General features: G+C 55.9%; 2 protein-coding genes across 5 annotated transcripts in view; one reads left to right on the top strand and one right to left on the bottom strand.

Annotated features, from left to right (window-relative positions):
- Positions 1-4,063: 4,063 nt before the first annotated feature.
- On the top strand, positions 4,064-12,738 carry DRC5 (dynein regulatory complex subunit 5). Its single transcript, XM_006743792.3, has 4 exons — positions 4,064-4,340; positions 5,353-5,921; positions 7,963-8,412; positions 11,795-12,738. Exons 1-4 carry the CDS (start codon positions 4,064-4,066, stop codon positions 12,002-12,004), a joined length of 1,506 nt encoding a protein of 501 aa, XP_006743855.2. The 3' UTR covers positions 12,005-12,738.
- The window catches only part of LOC115937271 (transmembrane protein 151B), a 16,454-nt gene continuing 11,996 nt past the window's right edge, over positions 12,720-17,177 (bottom strand). For all 4 annotated transcript variants that reach the window (XM_081828348.1, XM_081828347.1, XM_081828349.1 and 1 more), the window contains one exon: positions 12,720-16,854. In XM_081828348.1, the coding sequence (XP_081684474.1) occupies positions 15,727-16,854 (1,128 nt within the window). In that variant the 3' untranslated portion in view covers positions 12,720-15,726. The remainder of the gene's footprint in view (positions 16,855-17,177) is intronic.

Below are 17,177 nucleotides of genomic sequence, written 5' to 3'. Positions count from 1 at the left end.
GAGAGGAAGAGGCCCCCGAGTGAGATGCCAGGCCTCTGGCTCTTCTCAGCCACCCCATTGAACTATTTCATCTACTGATTTAGGATTTTTTCCATAATTCCATTCACCAAACTGTGAGCCTGCCCAAATGGTCAGGGCCCTTTGGTCACAAAGGGGCAGAAACCCAACTCAGTTTCCGCAAAAGGGACCTATCAGAAGGCTGCCAAGTAGTTCTCAGAACCAGAGGAACTGCCGAGGAGCCAGGCAGTTCTCGGGGGCCTGGGGGCGTCAGACTGGGGACCAAAAGTACCGGGTGCTCTCTGTTCCACCTCTCATTTCTGTTGGTCTCCCCCAGGCTTCATTCCCTCCTGCGGCAGACAGGGCTCCATGTGAAGGGAAACAGCCAGCCTCCCGCAGCAGGAGATGAGTATCCTTCAAGGACATCCGTCCTTGCGTCTACCTCCACCTCTGCGGCTGCTCCAACAAAGCCCAAGAAAGGCCCTGATTGGCTTGCATCACCCCTGAGCCAGTCACCCTGACCAGTATGGGACACTCCTATTGGCCAGAGTCTGTTCTCGGAAGGGGGCGGGGCAGCTCCGAACACCAGCTACCTCCTGTAAAGCAGACCTGGCGTGGGCCAGGGATTAGGGAGAAAAAGGAGTCAGAAACAGCCCCTGCACCTCAAGTTGCTCACAGTCTAGGGTGGGTGTGGGTGGAGGGTGCTCAATCAGATCACTGAAGGGACAGCGGTACAGGGGTCTGATAAAGGGCAGGGGTCAGGTGAACCGCCTGGGCAGGGGGGGACCATGCTTTATGTCTTTTTTTTTTTTTAATTCTAGTTAGTTAACAAACGATAGTTATCAGAGGGGAAGTGGGTGGGGTTGGGTTATATAGGTGATGGGGAAAGTGAAAACTGTCAGCTCTGACCTTATTACTGGGTTAATGGTTTCAGACTTTAACCTTACAAATGGCATCAGACCCCGTGGTATGGAGGTTTCTGTAAGCCCTGCAGGACGATAGGGACTCTTTTTGATACCCGCCATGTACCTGGAGCGCATCTGCCTCCTCTTTCTGAGGAGGGGGCTCAGGACCCCGGAGCCCACCCTGGGGTGGGTCCTGCGGTGTCATGCCCAGAGGGGGCCACAGCTCCAACCAGCAGCAAGAAAGATGAAGAGCAGACCTCAGGAAGAGTTGCCGGGTCCTAAGACAATGAAGCACTAGACAGTAGAACCAGCAACGGCCGCCCGGTTCCAGGGGGCGGCGTGCCTGCCCCCAGGTGGGGTGTCCCCAACACGAGGCCTCCCAGGACGAAGGAGAGGGAAGGGCCTACCTGGATGGTGAGGCTGGGCAGCGCTGTGAGAAATATCTGGAGAGTCAGTCGGCTCCAGGGTAACACCAGCCAGAAACCTGGGGCTCCCCCCGCCAAGCCAGGTCCTGCTCCCGTGGGTGTGGCCCACAGTGTGTCTTGGGATACATCTGGGCCCAAAGGGAATGCCGGAATGTTTTCAGCCAGAACTCTGGAGGGAACTTTTGGTGGGAGCCCCAAGACCCCAGAGACAGAGCTGGGAGGAACAGGGCCGGCCTGTTGTCTCTTTCCTCCTGGTGCCCGGACTGCCAGGCCCCTCCATCCTAATCCAGCCCCAAACACCACCAAAGCCACCTTGCCCTCCGCCTCTCCCCTGGAGATAGGGAAGCGCCTCACTCAAGGATACCATCTCAGGTCAGCACTCAGAGGTAGGGCTCCGAGGTATTCTCTCCCCAGCCCAAGACCCCTGTCCCCCATCCTCCACACCCCCCCACCCCCAGTACTCATTTCAGACATTATCTCAGAGGAATTTCCATAACCGCCTGCAGAAGGAAGATATCGAAACTGAAGCTCAGATAGGTTAAGTAAATTGGCCAAGGTCACATAGCAAATCACTGGCAAAGCCAGAAATGCAAAGTCATCTGGCACCTCTAAGAAGCATCCCCTCCCAGCCACACCCTCTGAGGGGCTATTAGTCAAATGCACCAGCTGGTTCTTCCACAAATCTGGACACAATCGGTTTGTGAATTTGCATTTGATTTGCATAAGGGTGTCACAAATACTTAGATGTCTTCCCTACACTGCCTCATGCCCCCCCCACCCTGTCTCTTTCTCTCTGCCCCCCACCTCCCCACACACACAGCCAGGCTCTTCCTCCTTGAGATGCCTGGTGGACTGGGGAGTACCATCTGGTCCCCTCCATCTGCCAAGGACACCTTTGCTGGTTCAGAGTGTTCCTTCCCACCGGGCACTACACAGTGCACGAGTCAGGGAGGAAATCCGAGGGGAAACTGCCGGGAGGAGGAGCTGCATGCGGAGCGGCCCCGTTTCAGCCTGCAGCCTCAGGGCAGGGGCACCTGCAGCAGGGAGGCACGAATGGACAAACGCGGAGGAGGGTCCCCAGCCCCAGATACATCCTCTGTCTCCTGTCTCCAGCCCCAGATTTAGCTGCCTTTTCACCTCCCACGCCTTCCCGCTGCCGTCTGGAATGTCGGGAGGCTGGGAGAACTAGGAAGACTGGATAGGGAGATGGGGGGGGTGCGGGGAGGAGCGGAGCCAGAGCTCTCAGAGGGCAAGAGGGAAGGTGCCGGCACCCTGGACAGAGCATGGGTCTGGTCCCCTCCCCCCTGTCTTCATCTCAGCCTACACTATCCAAAACAGAGGCCGTTAGATACACGTGACTATTGAGCCATCAGATTTCGAAGGCTTAATATGAAAAAGTGTATATAAAATATCTCATTAATTTTTATAGTGATTACATATTTCAATGATAATATTGTGGACATATTGGGTTAAACATAAAATTAATTTCACCCATTTCTCTTTATTTTGTTTTAATGTGGATGCTAGAAAATTTTAAACAGTATATGTGGCTTGCATTTTGACATGTATTGCATTTCTATTTGGCAGTGCTGTTCTCAACTCCATCCTCCTGGTTAGGCAGTTGCTGTTCTGTAAAATACTTAACCCCGGGAGCTGTTTTGAACTAAATGGTTCTTTATTATACCTCCGTCTTTTGGCAATACACACCCCCACACCTCACCCTCAGAGGGGCAGTACAATGTAGGGTTAAGAGTATGAACTTGAGGGGCGCCTGGCTGGCTCAGTCGGTAGAGCATGCAACTCTTGATCTGGGGGTTGTGAGTTCGAGCCCCATGTTGGGTGTAGAGATTATTTAAAATGTAAAAAAAAAAAAAAAAAGGTATGAACTTGATAGACTGAATTTAAATCCATCCTTGTTATTTATAAGCTGTATGACGTGGGGCAAGTCAATTAACCTGTGTTTCAGGTTCACATCAGAAAAATGGGAAAAATATGAGTGCCTATCTCAAAAAGGCTTTTATGAGGATTAAATGAGTTAATACGCATAAAGAACTTTTTAAAAAAATGTGTCCAGGGGTGCCTGGGTGGCACAGTCGGTTGAGCATCCTACTCTTGGTTCCAGCTCAGGTCATGATTTCAGGGTCATGGGATTGAGCCCCACGGCAAGCTCCATGCTCAATGGGGGGTCTGCTTGAAATTCTCTCTCCCCCCCTGCCCCTCCCCTGCTCATGCTTGCACACTCTCCCTGTCTCTCTCAAATAAATAAATAACCCTTTTTTTTTAAAGTAAGTAAATAAATAAGGGTCCAACATATATCAATTACTTATCATTGCTGTGTAGGTATTATTATCCAAAATGTGGGCCTGCTTCCTGCTATAGTTGCATGTGTCGCAGTATACTGGGTTGGATGCATTATTTTATTCACTTCTCCCGTTCCTCTTATAGGTGACTGCCATCCTCATTTCACAGAGGAGGCATATGAAACTATAAGAGATTCAGTAACTTGCCCAAGGCCACACAGCTAGCCAATGGGATCTATACCTGGATCAGCTCTACTCCAGAGATGGACCCTTAAGAACCACTCTGTGCTACCTCTCTTGCTAAATGCCCACTCCAAAGTTAAGACCTCCACCCCTCCTCTCCCTCCAGGGCATCAAGGACCTGCCAGTGTGAGAGACTCATCGTCACAAGGCCATCACCAAGGGGCTCCCTGCCCCTAGGCTGCCAGTCCACAGCATGCAGGAAACCCTAGCAACATCGACACTGTCGGCACCCAGCCGATCCTCAATCTCCACGCAGGAAAGGTTCTCCACTGCAGGCCAAACTTCGAGCACAGGCCCCCAGCCCTCAAGGCTCTCAATCATCCCACCCCCCAGCAAGTCCAAGGGCTGGAATTCTGGGACCAAAGTACGTCGGATGCGCAGGATCATAGCTGAGGATCCCGAGTGGTCACTGGCCATCGTGCCCCTCCTCACAGAGCTCTGCATTCAGCACATCGTCAAGAACTTCCAGAGTGAGTCTGTCCCTGCCCTGGGCAGGAGGGAAAGGCCAGGAATGGGGCAGGATGGGTGGGATTTGCCCAGAGGCGAGCCTCAGCGAGGCCTCAGAGGCTGGGTCCCGGCGCAGCCCCGGCCCTTCCGCACTGTGTCCTCATCCCTGCTCAACACTGCCCTTCCCCCTTGGGGCCAGAATGGTTTCTCCCACTGCCCCCACTTCCAGGCCCCACCAGGTTCCCACCCACACTGTGCCCTGTGCGCCTATGGCCTCTCCTCTCCTTTCCCACTCTCTCCAGCCAAACCCAGCCCAAACCGTGTTTACTGAACACCTCCTCCGGTAAGCCCTCCCTGGTGGACCATCCTCCACTCTCTTGGAGCCTTGCACAGTGTGTATAGGCTCTTGGTTTGTGCTGTACTCTGTGCTCTGTAAATGGTCATCCTTTTCAAAGATGAGTTGCCAACCTCTCCTACCAGACAGGGTGCTCTGAGGACAGGATCGTCATTTTATCTACAGTACCTACTGCCACCCGACCTACAATATACTCACCTGACTGATTTGTTGTCTGCCTCCTCTCTAAGAGGGAGTGGCTTCCTCTGTCTTGTTCACTCTTATATCCGTGGCACTTAGAACAGTGTCTGCTGCACAGGAGGTGCTCAAACATTTTCTTGTTTTGAGATGAATGAATCAAATCATTTGGGAATCTCTGAACTCAGGATTATGTCCTGCATCAGACCAAGTGATAATTGAAGGCTAGACCTGAGATTCTTGCTCAGACTGGGAGCTCCCGGAAACCAGATACTAAGCTGTCCACCTTCAGGCAGGGAACACCCCAAAGCCTGGGGCTGCATCTCCTGTCTCAGCCTGAGCATCCCTGGGAGTAAAGGCTGTCCCCCCTCTCGGACTGGGGCTCCCTGAGGGCCCGGGAGGGTCTTCCATTTCGTCGGTGCCCCTAGGCAGGCCCGGAGCGGGGCACCACGCCATGGGGCCCCCCCACACTGTGACTCCTGCTTTCCTTCCTATTCCCAAAGACAACCCTATCCTGAAGCAGCTGCTTCCAGAGCACCAGCAGAAGGTGCTGAGCCACTTGTCACCCGAGCTGCCGCTGGCTGTGACCGCCAACCTGATCGACGACGAGAGCTACTGGCGCCGCTGCTGCCTGCAGCGCTGGCCCGTGTGCCACGTGGCCAGGCATGGCGGCAGCTGGAAGCGCCTGTTCTTCGAGCGGCACCTGGAGAACCTGATCAAGCACTTCATCCCAGGCACCACGGACCCCGCCGTGCTGCTCGACCTGCTGCCGCTCTGCCGGAGCTACGTGCGCAGGCTGTGCGTGCATCAGCTCCTCCCGCCCGTGCAGCCGCCCGCCCCACCCCGCAGCGGGGAGCTGTCCGACTCGGGCAGCGAGGGGGAGACGGAGGAGCCTGCCACTGACCACTACCAACTGCGCGACCTGGTGGCCGGCCTGAGCCACCTGGAGGAGCTAGACCTGGTGTACGGGGTCAAGGACTGCGGCATGAACTTCGAGGGGAACCTCTTCCTCTTCACCTATCGGGACTGCCACTCCCTGGCGGCCACCATCAAAGCATGCCACACCCTCAAGGTACCCGAGGGCCCAGCCTTCCCCCACCTCCCATCCTCAGCGCCTCTCGGATTCCCTCTCCCCTCCTCTTCCTCCCCCTCCATCCCCATCTTCTCCCTCCCGTTTCCTTCTCACTCTCTGACCAAGTGTCCCTTAATGCACCTTGCGCCAAGCTGGATTCTGGGGGTGCAGAGATGAACAAGGCACTGCCTTCCCAGTTCACGAGCCATTTATTCGTCCAAGGATCATCTGCGCTCCAGGCCCTATCCTAGGTGCTGAAGATTCAATAAGGAGCAAAATTAAACCATTTGTGCCCTCTGGAGCGAACAGCCTGGTGGGATAAAAGGCACTCATCAGCAATCATGTAAATGTGAAATTAACAACTAGGATAGGCTTGCTAGATTCAGCAAATAAAAATACAAGACATCCAGTTAAATTTGAAACTCAAATACACAATGAGTAATTTTTTGGGTGAAGTATGTCCCAAATATTCTGGTTGGGAGAGGGAAAGCCTGCCAAAAAGTCAGAGAAAGAGGAAAAGGGGGACATGGCCCTGAGTCACAGAGCCAAGGGAGGGGTGCGTTTCAAGAAAAGGGGCAGGCAGCAATGGGGGGTGGTGATGCTGAGGACCGAATTTAGCAAACTCGGAGGTCACAGAGCCGGAACTGTCAGTGGAGTGCCAGAAACAGGGACCAGATCCGAGTGGTTTATGGAAAGAGTGGGAAGTGAGGAAACAGGATGGCTGTGATCAGCTTTTTCAAGAACTTGGCTGTGAAGGGGGCGAAGGGGAAATCAGTAATAGATGAAGGGTTTGGGTTTTCTTAAAAAGATATTTGCATGTGTTTAAAACCAATGTAAAGCTCCATCCAATAGCAAGAAAGCGGCCGAGTCCAGGAGAAAGGCACAGGTTCATTGACCAGGGAAGGTTCCTGACAAGGCAGGAGAGGTAGAATTGAAGACCGAGGTGGGACAGTTGGCTCTGGGCAGAGGAGAGAGTGGGTGTGGTGGGTAGCAGTGGGTTGCTGTTTGGTATTAGGAAAGTGAAGGGTTCTCATTCAATGGCCGGGAGGCAGGGGGAGACTTGACTGCTGAAAGGAGGCTGTAGGGTGGCCCCCTGAAGTTTGAGGAGGCTGAAGAAGGTTGAAGTCATTGTTTCGGAGGAGGAGAGAGTATGTTGTCCAGAGAAACAGGGCTGAATTGGCACACAGCATTGAGGGTCTATTGGTGGTTCCAGCGATACCAACCAGTCCTGTCATGTGACATTTTTCCATCACGTCAGTTGCTTGGGCACAGATATGCAGAAAACAGAGAGTGGGCTTGATCCAGGGTTGGAGCTTTGCCAGATAGGTGCAATGAAATGACAAGAGGGACAAGAGGCTCTAAGTTGGCCAAGAGGGACGTAAAGAAAGCAGGGGACTGAAGGATGGAGAGGCCTCAAGGAAGAGGGAGGAGTGGAAGGAGCTGGTGAGAAGGGGGAGGGTTAGGGCTCCCATCTCCAGTATTCCCCCACGCTAGTCCTACCCCATTCTTTCATCTTTTCTCTCCATCCTTCCATTTCCCATCTCTCACCCTGGTCCTTACCCTGGCATCTCCTTCCAAGAGTTCTTCTCCTCGCCATGGTGGATCTTGGCCAGCTGAAGAGGGCACAGCGAGGGGCTGGGGCATCAGACAGACCTGCATTCAAACCTGCCTCTGGGGCTTGATCACTGTGTGACCCTGGACAAATGACCCATCCACCCTAAGCCTTCCTTTTCTATCTGTAAAGTGCCTAGGATGCTGAGGGTTAGAGATAATGGTTATGATACCCTCTAGCAGCATGCCCAGCGTGCAGTAATTTCTCGATAAATGCTAGGCTTTCTTTCTACTGCCTGCCACCAGTTCGGTACCAATCTGCCATGTGGGACAGTTCTGCTCTGCCCAAGGGCCAGTCAGGTGGCCAACAGCAGGTGAGCAGAACCTCAGGCCTCCCTGCAGCCCCCTCCTCTCCCTGCAGAAGGTAGGTAGGCAGGCAGGCAGATTCTCCCTGGCTGCGGGCTGCTGCATACCCTCTACCTGCCCACAGATCTTCAGGCTGACCCGAAGCAAGGTGGACGACGACAAGGCACGCATCCTAATTCGCAGCCTCCTGGATCACCCAGCCCTTGAGGAGCTGGACCTGTCACACAACCTCATCGCGGACCGGGGCGCACGTGCCGCAGCCAAGCTGCTGAGCCACAGCCGCTTGCGTGTGCTCAACCTGGCCAACAACCAGGTGCGGGCACCTGGTGCCCAGTCTCTGGCTCACGCCCTAGCACACAACACCAACCTCATTTCCCTCAACCTGCGCCTCAACTGCATTGAGGATGAGGGCGGCCAGGCACTTGCCCACGCCTTGCAGACCAACAAGTGCCTCACAACACTGCACCTCGGTGGCAACGAGCTGTCTGAGCCCACCGCCACGCTCCTCTCCCAGGTGCTCTCCGTCAACACCACGCTCACCAGCATCAACCTGTCCTGCAACCACATCGGGCTGGTAAGCTGTACCTTCTGGGGCCTTGGGGAGGTGCGTATGGAATCCAACTGCCTCCGGGTGCTTCCAGGGTAATTGTTAAGAGCACAGACTTTACCTGGTTCCAATCCCAGCTCTGCCATTTTGCACTTGGTTAAATTACTTAACCTTTTTGGGTCTCCATGTCCTCATCTGTAAAATGGGGATCATAATAGTATCTACTTCTAAGTAGATACTAGTTGTTACTGGGAGGATGAAATGAGTTGTACTTGTAAAGAAGTTAACATTACAGGCACTGGCTAGGAGCTCAGTATCGCTAGCTGTTACTGTTATTCCGGGTTATATCCTATGCTAGGCACTGATATCCTTCAGTGTTCCTTTATTCCTCACAGTTATCTAGTAGAATGTGTATTCCTTTTTTTTTTTTTTGAAGATTCTATTTTTAAGTAATCTCTACACCAAACATGGGGCTCGAACTCACAACCCTAAGATAAAATGTTGCATGCTCTACCAACTGAGCCAACCAGGTGCCCCTAGTAGAACATGAATTCTTTCTTTCCTTTTCTTTTTTTTTTTTTTAAAGATTTTATTTATTTATTTGAGACAGAGAGAATGAGATACAGAGAGCATGAGAGGGAGGAGGGTCAGAGGGAGAAGCAGACTCCCTGCCGAGCAGGGAGCCTGATGCGGGACTCGATCCCGGGACTCCAGGATCATGACCTGAGCCGAAGGCAGGCGCCCCCTTTCTTTCCTTTTCTTAAGATTTATTTATTTACTTGAGAGAGAGAGAGAGAGATGGGGGAGGGGCAGAGGGAGAGGGAGAAAGAGAGACTCTCAAGCAGACTCCCGGCTGAGCCAAGAACCTGACACAGGGCTCAAACTCATGACCCTGAGATCGTGACCTGAGCTGAAATCAAGAGTTGGACACAGCGAGGGGCTGCCACCTCCGACTAAGTCACCCAGGCACCCCTAGAGTGTGTATTCTTTTTTTTTTTTTAAGATTTTATTTATTTATTTGAGAGAGAGAGAGAGAACACATGAGAGGGGATAGGGTCAGAGGACAAAGCAGACTCCCTGCCGAGCAGGGAGCCCGATGCGGGACTCGATCCAGGGACTCCAGGATCATGATCTGAGCCGAAGGCAGTCGCTTAACCAACTGAGCCACCCAGGCGCCCCCCTAGAGTGTGTATTCTTAACCCCACTTTACAGATGGAAAATTGAGTCTCAGAGAGGCTAGTGAATTGCCCAAGAGCATCCAGTCAGTAGAGAGTGGCAGAGCTATGATTCAAACTCAGGACTGGTTGAAAACCAGATTTATTTATTTGGCGCGCCTGGATGGCTCAGTCAGTTAAGTGTCTGCCTTCAGCTCAGGTCATGATCCCAGGGTCCTGGGATCAAGCTCCATATCGGGCTCCCTTCTCAGCGGGGAGCCTGCTTCTCCCTCTGCCTCTGCCCCTCCCCCCTGCTCGTGCACACGCCTCGCTCTCCCTCAAATAAATAAAATCTTTTTTATTTATTTGAGAGAGAGAGAGTGTGCGCAAGGGGCAGAAGGCAAGGGAGAGAGAGAATCTCAAGCAGACTCCCCGCTGAGCACGCGGAGCCTGATGCAGGGCTGGATCTCTGGAGCCTGACATCATGACCTGAGCAGAAAACAAGAGTCAGACGCTTAACCCACTGAGCCACCCAGGCGCCCCACCTGGGTCCTTTCTGATAGATGATGTCTCTCATTTTCTTGACCAAGTCTCAGAATAAGAAATGCAATTTACATGAACACCTAGTAAACATATACATCAATATAGTATCATTGAAATATACTTTTACTGCTTGTGATACATGCTGACATTTTCCTTTATATTCTATTCTACTTCATTTTTTTAAAAATGCATCTGCAGGGGCGCCTGGGTGGCTCAGTCGTTAAGCATCTGCCTTCGGCTCAGGTCATGATCCCAGGGTCCTGGGATCGAGCCCCGCGTCGGGCTCCCTGCTTGGCGGGGAGCCTGCTTCTCCCTCTCCCACTCCACCTGCTTGTGTTCCTGCTCTCACTCTCCCTCTCTGTCAAATAAATAAATAAAATCTTAAAAAAAAAATGCATCTGCAACCCACTGAACTGGCTTTGCGACACACTCTTGGGTCACAGCCATAGAACACGACCATTCTGTCTCTCACATAAGAGTGTTTCACATCGGGGCGCCTGGGTGGCTCAGTCGGTTAAGCGACTGCCTTCGGCTCAGGTCATGATCCCGGAGTCCCGGGATCGAGTCCCGCATCGGGCTCCCTGCTCAGCGGGGGGTCTGCTTCTCCCTCTGACCCTCCTCCCTCTCGTGCTCTCTGTCTCTCATTCTCTCTCTCTCAAATAAATAAATAAAATCTTAAAAAAAAAAAAAAAAGAGTGTTTCACATCAAGCGTGGCCCACCCAGCCCAGAAGGGGTTGGAGCCGTGAGGACTAGTGAGGAGGACCCTCCATGTCCTCCAGGCGGGGCCCTGCACCCTCTCCCAAGAGAACAGTCTTGCTCAGACACACATACACTGTCTCCACTCGGGGTGCTTTTGGCTACAAGTAACGGAAACCTGAACCAGGAAACAGCTTAAACAAGAGGAATGTTCATTATGTCCCATAATCAGAAGCCCCAGGGTAGGGGGCCTCTGGAGTTGGTAAATTCGCCGGCTCAGTGCTGCCATCTGCTCTGCCCACCCAGCCACATGGCCAGATCCTCTCAGGAGCTTCTCTCACGGTCCCAAGATGGCTGCTACACCTCACACAGGGCCAAGCTCAGAGGCAGAAAAAGGGAGAGCGCCCCCTCTCTTGTTCTCTTTTCAGAGTGAGGAGACTCTTCTCAGAATGTCAGAATGTCCTCAGATGTCATTAGCCAGATCTGTCTCACACGCCCATGGCTGAATCGGAGGAGGGGAGTTATCATCCCTGTCACAGAACCATGTTTTTCAAACCATGAGCATTGAAAATCCCTTCAGGGGCGCCTGGGTGGCTCAGTCGTTAGGCGTCTGCCTTCGGCCGAGGTCATGATCCCGGGGTCCTGGGATCGAGCCCCGCATCGGGCTCCCTGCTCGGCGGGGAGCCTGCTTCTCCCTCTCCCACTCCGCCTGCTTGTGTTCCCTCTCTCGCTGTGTCTCCCTGTCAAATAAATAAAATCTTAAAAAAAAAAAAAAAGAAAAGAAAATCCCTTTAGTAAGTCTTGAGCACCATTTTTCTTATAGAATAGAATGGAATAGGATAGGATAGCATACAACACATTAGTGTGCCTCACGAAGAGGCTAACCGTTGTTTTGCGAAACTCTCGTTCTAGTCACATCTTTGTATAAACGTGTGTATGTGTGTGCACACGCACGCGTGTGTGCGATCCTGGGTAGTGACATGAAATGGCCCCTTCCCTTGTACTCCTCTTCCAGGACGGCGGGAAGCAGCTCCTGGAAGGCATGTCGGACAACAAGACCCTCCTGGAGTTTGACTTGCGCCTGTCAGATGTGGCCCAGGAGAGCGAGTACCTCATTGGCCAGGCCCTCTGTGCCAACCGGGAAGCTGCCCGCCAGCGGACCTTGAATCCCGGCCACTTCATGTCACCAATCGTCGCCAAGGGCCCTGAGAACCCTGCACGATAAGGTGGGGGACAGGGCTGGGGCAGTGACGGGATCTGGGTCACTGCCCTAGCCCCATCCCTCATTTCATGCTCGCGCATGCCTGCTGTAGAGTGCCACGCTGGTCTAGAGGGAGGAGAGTGGGAGAGACCACGGATATCCTCGGGGTCAGTGATCAAGGGTGATGCGGATAAAGACGGGGAGGGGACTGGGATGGGGGAGAAAAGGGGTATGAGGTGGGACCCGTCCCCTGTACCCCGGAAGAGGATATTACCATACCCCCTGAAATGACCGGCTTCTTCCAGGATTAGGGAAGGCAGAGAAGATTCTGAAAGCCTCCCCAGACTATCCCATGAAGGCCATCCATCTCCCTGACCCCTGCCTCCCAACCATTGTCCTCTCTACTGAACAGTCCTGGACTTTTTGACCTTCAAACATGTGCGTGCCTACGGGGCACACATACACCCTCAGTCTCTCTCTCCTCTGGCTACTGCAGAGCTTTGCGCGGCTCTTTCACCCTCACCCCTGCCAATGCTACCTCGCTATTACTTGACTCTGCTAAAGTGATCCCGTTCTACAGGCCATTCCATCCGGATTCTCATCCCCCCCCCCCCCACACACACACACAACCTGGGAAGGGGGAAACAGGTGACAGGAGGGACTCAGACCCACTGCCCCCACCGGGAGCTTCTGCTGGGAGGAGGAGAGCATGGGGGAGGTGCCACACAGGGGAGGGAAGTCAGTGAGTCATCCGCAACTTTATTATCCACATTTGATTTGTACAATCTTTGCGCTTGGAAATCCACGACAGAAAGGCCACAGTGTGATGCACCCAATTGACAGAGACCTGTCTTCTCCCCAGCCAGACCCAGCCCACCCCCACAAGCCCTTGTCCTCAGCACATAGGGAGCCTTCCAGGTGCCCTCCGAGAGTCCCCATCGCTCTGTGGCTGCCCACAGGGGTCACATCAACGCCCAGGGCCACAAGAGGACCTAATAGGTCCAGGCTGAGCCCCATCTCCCATCCTCCCCACCCCGCTGAGGAGTCCAGGGCCTCCAGACCCGTGGTCTTTCCAAAGGATGGGTCATGGGCTGCAGCCACCGCCTAGGGGTGCCTGCTCTCCAGGGACTCCTTCCAACAAGCAGGCACCACGCCGAGCACCAAAGGGGGCTTGGGAGTGACTGCACTTGTGTGCCTGTCTGGGCAAGCTAGAGTCTGTCTGTGCCTGACACCCTCTGACAGTTCGGGAGTGCAAACGTGTAGATGTGAGGGTGTGTGTGAGTGAGTGTGTGTGTGTGTGTGTACGTAGCCACAGCTGCTAGCAGAAGTTCTAATTAGAGAAACAAGAACATTCAGTGTAAAGTTTAATTTTAGAGATTAATTTTCTGGTTTTCGTTTTCCCTGGCAATCAATAAAGCTACCAAGAAAATAGACCAAAGAATCGCTTTCTCTCTAAGTCTGCGCATGTGTGGAAGGTGAGGCTGTCTGTGTAAGAAGACCTAGGCAGAAATGGTCAATACAGGCAAAAATAATAGTAGGGGGTCCCCTGTCCCCTCCTCCTAGCTCAGGCTCGGTCTCAGGAATGGGCCTGAGGGAGAAGGAGCTGAGTCCCTCCCTCCTTGGAGCTGGGAAGTGGCCAGGCTGCCTCCATACAAGGGCAGGACATCCCCGTGCCAGCTGGCCAAGAACTGGGGGCCTGCGGCCACGGCTCACCACCTGGACCTCACAGATGTCCCCTCCGAGGAAAGAGGGGTGCTCCAATCGCCAGGGCCCCAAGGAGCACAGACTCGGGGTCCAGGCAGGCTCAGTGCTGACAGGCAGGTGGCCGTGACTGCCCAGGCCCAGGGAAACCTAGTGGGCAGCTATTCCCTCCTGCCCAAGCCTCCCCTTCTCCCTCCTCTTCTGCCTTCCCACTCAGCCATCTCCACAGGAAAGCTCAACCCTGATGGACCATGGGCCGCGGTGTCCCCACAATCTGTACCTCCCAAGTCCCCCAGGGAAGGGGGACGGGGAGCCAGAGATGTTGTACAGGTGACTGTCATGCCCTTGGCAGGTGTAGGCCTGGCTAGCCTGGAGGAAGATGGGAGAGGGGGCTGGAGGAAGATGGGAGAGGAGGCTGGAGGAAGATGGGAGAGGGGGCTGGAGGAAGATGGGAGAGGGGGCTGAAGGAGGGGAAGGAGGAGCTCATATGGCTCAGGCAAAGTGAGGAGCATCAGGGGTGAGCGATGTTGGCGGTGTTATCCTCTCCAGCTTGAAATATGAGCTCACTCCCTGGGCACTGAATGTGCTGGGAAAACTTTAGCCAGGGGAGTTGGGAGGGCAGGGGGTTGTACATAGACATGCACACTGAAGCACATCAGGGTGGGAGTGGTGGGGGAGAAAAGGCCGTGTCAGAGCTTTAGAACAGGACGTGGGACCAGCGCCCTTGGGTGGTGGCAAGGTGCCCTTTTGAAGACCCCGGGGCACGCTGCAGGGCTTCAGCTCATGGGATAGAGGAGGACAGAGGGGGTCAGACAAGATTTAGAGAATTTCTGCCTCTGACCCTGCCACTGGAATTGAGTATTTCTCCAGTCGGGGCTCGTGAGGACATCCTCAGCCCTGCAGAGGTAATGTGTGGGGACAACAGCTCTTCATACCACCCCCCCAAGTCTGGGGAAGGCAAGGGTCGCCCCAGACACCCCCACCTTTGGAGGTCCTTTCCATCTCCCTCCACTGCCCACTCCCACCTGCTAGGAGAGTTCCCCTTTGTCACCCGGGTCTGTCTCCCACTCTTCCCACCCAGGCATTCACCTTGACCAGCTTTAATGAACACGCGGCGGGGGGGGGAGGGGGCGGTTATCTCACCCCCTCTGAAGGGAGAGCCCTCCCAGAACCCAGGTCAGGAGGCTGCAGAGTTTAGAGACAGGACTGAGGTACATACCCTCCATATTTTGCCCCCCTCCTCCCTGGGCAACTGCTCTTCAGGGCCAGAAGGCAAGAGGGAAGGGAGGAGAGTGACGGGAGCGGTGTGAGCACAGTCCCTCCAGGACCCACACTCCAGGGACCCAGCAAAATAAACAGCAGTGAACGGAGCGGCAGAAAGGAAACCCCGATGTTTTGGGGCCAGCGCCAAGAAGAGGAGAGCAACATTTGCACGGTTTTGAGATGGAGCGTCGGGGCTGACATCCGGCCCCGGCCTCAGACCCACTGAATCCACTAGCAGGTTGGAAGTCAGCCCTGCTGTTCACCAAACCACCGCCCCCTCCGTAGAGAGAGGCCCTGGTGGGGCCAGGCAGCGAAGGAAGGAAAGCCCCCTCCGGCCTCTAGACCTCCCAGCTGCACAGCGAAGGCCTCGCCCTTGTGACGGGCCCCACGCGGTGCCACAGCACAGTCGCCGCTAACAGTCAGAAGATTCATTGAAAGGCTGAACGGGAAATCTCGAGTGTGCGAGTGTGCGTGGAGGAAGGGGAGGTGTCCCCCTAGGAACTGAGGGGCGGGGCTGGAAGAGCCGACCGTGTCCGGGCGGGGTTCCCCGGAGCCGCCCATCCCCTCCCACCCGTCGGTCTCTTTATGTACAGGAAAGGCGGGGGGATCCGAACCCCATCGGGGTCCGTCCCGTGCACCCTCGCCTCCCTGCTCCCCGCGCCGTGCCCGGCACAGCCTCAGTCACCATCACGACTCCCCCCACTACACGCCAGGGGCACGGTCCGACGAGGGGCAGGAGGGAGGACGTGGGCCTGCCGGGGGGCAGCAGGGGGGGGCGGAGGTCAAAGTGAGGTCTCTACGCAGGAGCCGTGGCGGTGCAGCGGCCGGTGGCTGTGGCCCAGACACCCCTCCTGCCGGTGCACGATGAGGACCGGGAAGTAGAGGGCGTCGTGGTAGGGCGGCGGCGGCCCGGCCTCCTCCTCGTCGTCGTCCTCGTCGTCCCCCATGCTGGCCTGGCTCGACAGGCGCGTCTGCTCGGTGGGGCAGCTCGCCTCGTTGACGCTCCCGCTCCGGCTGCGCCACAGGCAGCTGCGTCGGGAGCCGTAGAGGCGGCCGAGCGAGAAGCGGCTGCCCCCGCAGCCCGGGCCGCCCCCGGGCCCCGGGCCGGCCCGCGGGCTGGCGCAGATGCTGAGCGCGCTGCGCGAGAAGATGGACGAGCTGCTGACGGCGCGCTGGCAGTGCTCGCAGCTGCGCCGGTACGGGGCCACGCCCGCCGCGCCCGGGCCGCCCACCCCGCCGTAGCGGCACGCGGGCGCGTAGCCGCCGCCCACCGCCCCCGCGCAGCGCGCCCCCAGCCCCGCCAGGTCCATGAGCACCGCCTCCGAGTAGCTGGGCACCAGCTGCTGGTTGGAGCGGATGTGCCACTCGAGCTCCGTGCTGTCCACCGTGTTGACCCGCGGCAGGCGGTGCGTCAGCGGGGGCAGCAGCTCGTCGCTGGGGCTCAGGCCGCCGCCCGCGCTGCTCGCCGAGCCCGGGCCCTCCAGGCCGAAGAGCTTCTCCACGTGGTAGTGCGCGTAGGCCGTGCGGTACTCGGCCAGCACGCGCAGCGGCCACGACAGCGTGAGCAGCGCCGCGGCCCAGAAGGCCGACGAGCAGGCGTACCACGGCGGCCGGGCCGGGTCCGGGAAGGCCACCATGAACTCGCGGAAGTCCACGTTCTTGAGGTGCATGCCCTCGCGCGCCTCCATGTAGTCGTCCAGGCCCTCGTTCTCGGCGAAGAAGCGCGCGCGCTGGCACAGGTAGGCGTTCTCGGCCTCCACGCTGGCGAAGCTGAAGCACTTGGTGAAGCGCAGGCGCGTGGCCGGCGCGCCCTCCAGCCCCACCAGCGCCTTGGACACGTCGCGGACGCCGCAGCGCGCGTAGTCGAACTCGGCCTCCGCCACGTGCGTGTTGACGCGCTCATGGTAGACCTGCGGCGCCGGGGAGGGCGGCGGGAGTCGCTTCTGTCGGCTCACCCTCGTCCGCCCCATCGCCGCTCTTGCTGCCCGCTCAAACCCTAAGCCTGCCCCGCTTTAGAGCCCGCTTGGAGCCGGGTAGGATCTTAATACCTGCTTTACAGAGCAACGCAGGCCCTCAGAGTCATCCACTGGAGAGGAGGATGGGCTGGAAGTCGGACCTACCCGGGTGCACGCTAATTTTAATTAAGCCCTGCTTCATCAGGGGGTCAGGCGCTGGCCCTGAACTGCCCGTCGGGCTTGCCCGACCTTTTTGCCCCGTCTCCCAAGTCCCACGC

The sequence above is a fragment of the Leptonychotes weddellii genome, chromosome 8 (assembly GCF_054177405.1).
Source record: "Leptonychotes weddellii isolate Sample4059 chromosome 8, ASM5417740v2, whole genome shotgun sequence".
NCBI classification, from domain to species: domain Eukaryota; kingdom Metazoa; phylum Chordata; class Mammalia; order Carnivora; family Phocidae; genus Leptonychotes; species Leptonychotes weddellii.
This window is presented reverse-complemented; position numbering and strand designations above follow the sequence as displayed.

Excerpts from the sequence above, each read along its gene's own strand:
- DRC5 (XM_006743792.3), top strand. The coding sequence starts at position 4,064 with ATGCAGGAAACCCTAGCAACATCGACACTGTCGGCACCCAGCCGATCC. Across the intron at positions 5,922-7,962 it reads AAGCATGCCACACCCTCAAG|ATCTTCAGGCTGACCCGAAG; the intron begins GTACCCGAGGGC and ends ACCTGCCCACAG. Across the intron at positions 8,413-11,794 it reads CCTGCAACCACATCGGGCTG|GACGGCGGGAAGCAGCTCCT; the intron begins GTAAGCTGTACC and ends CTCCTCTTCCAG.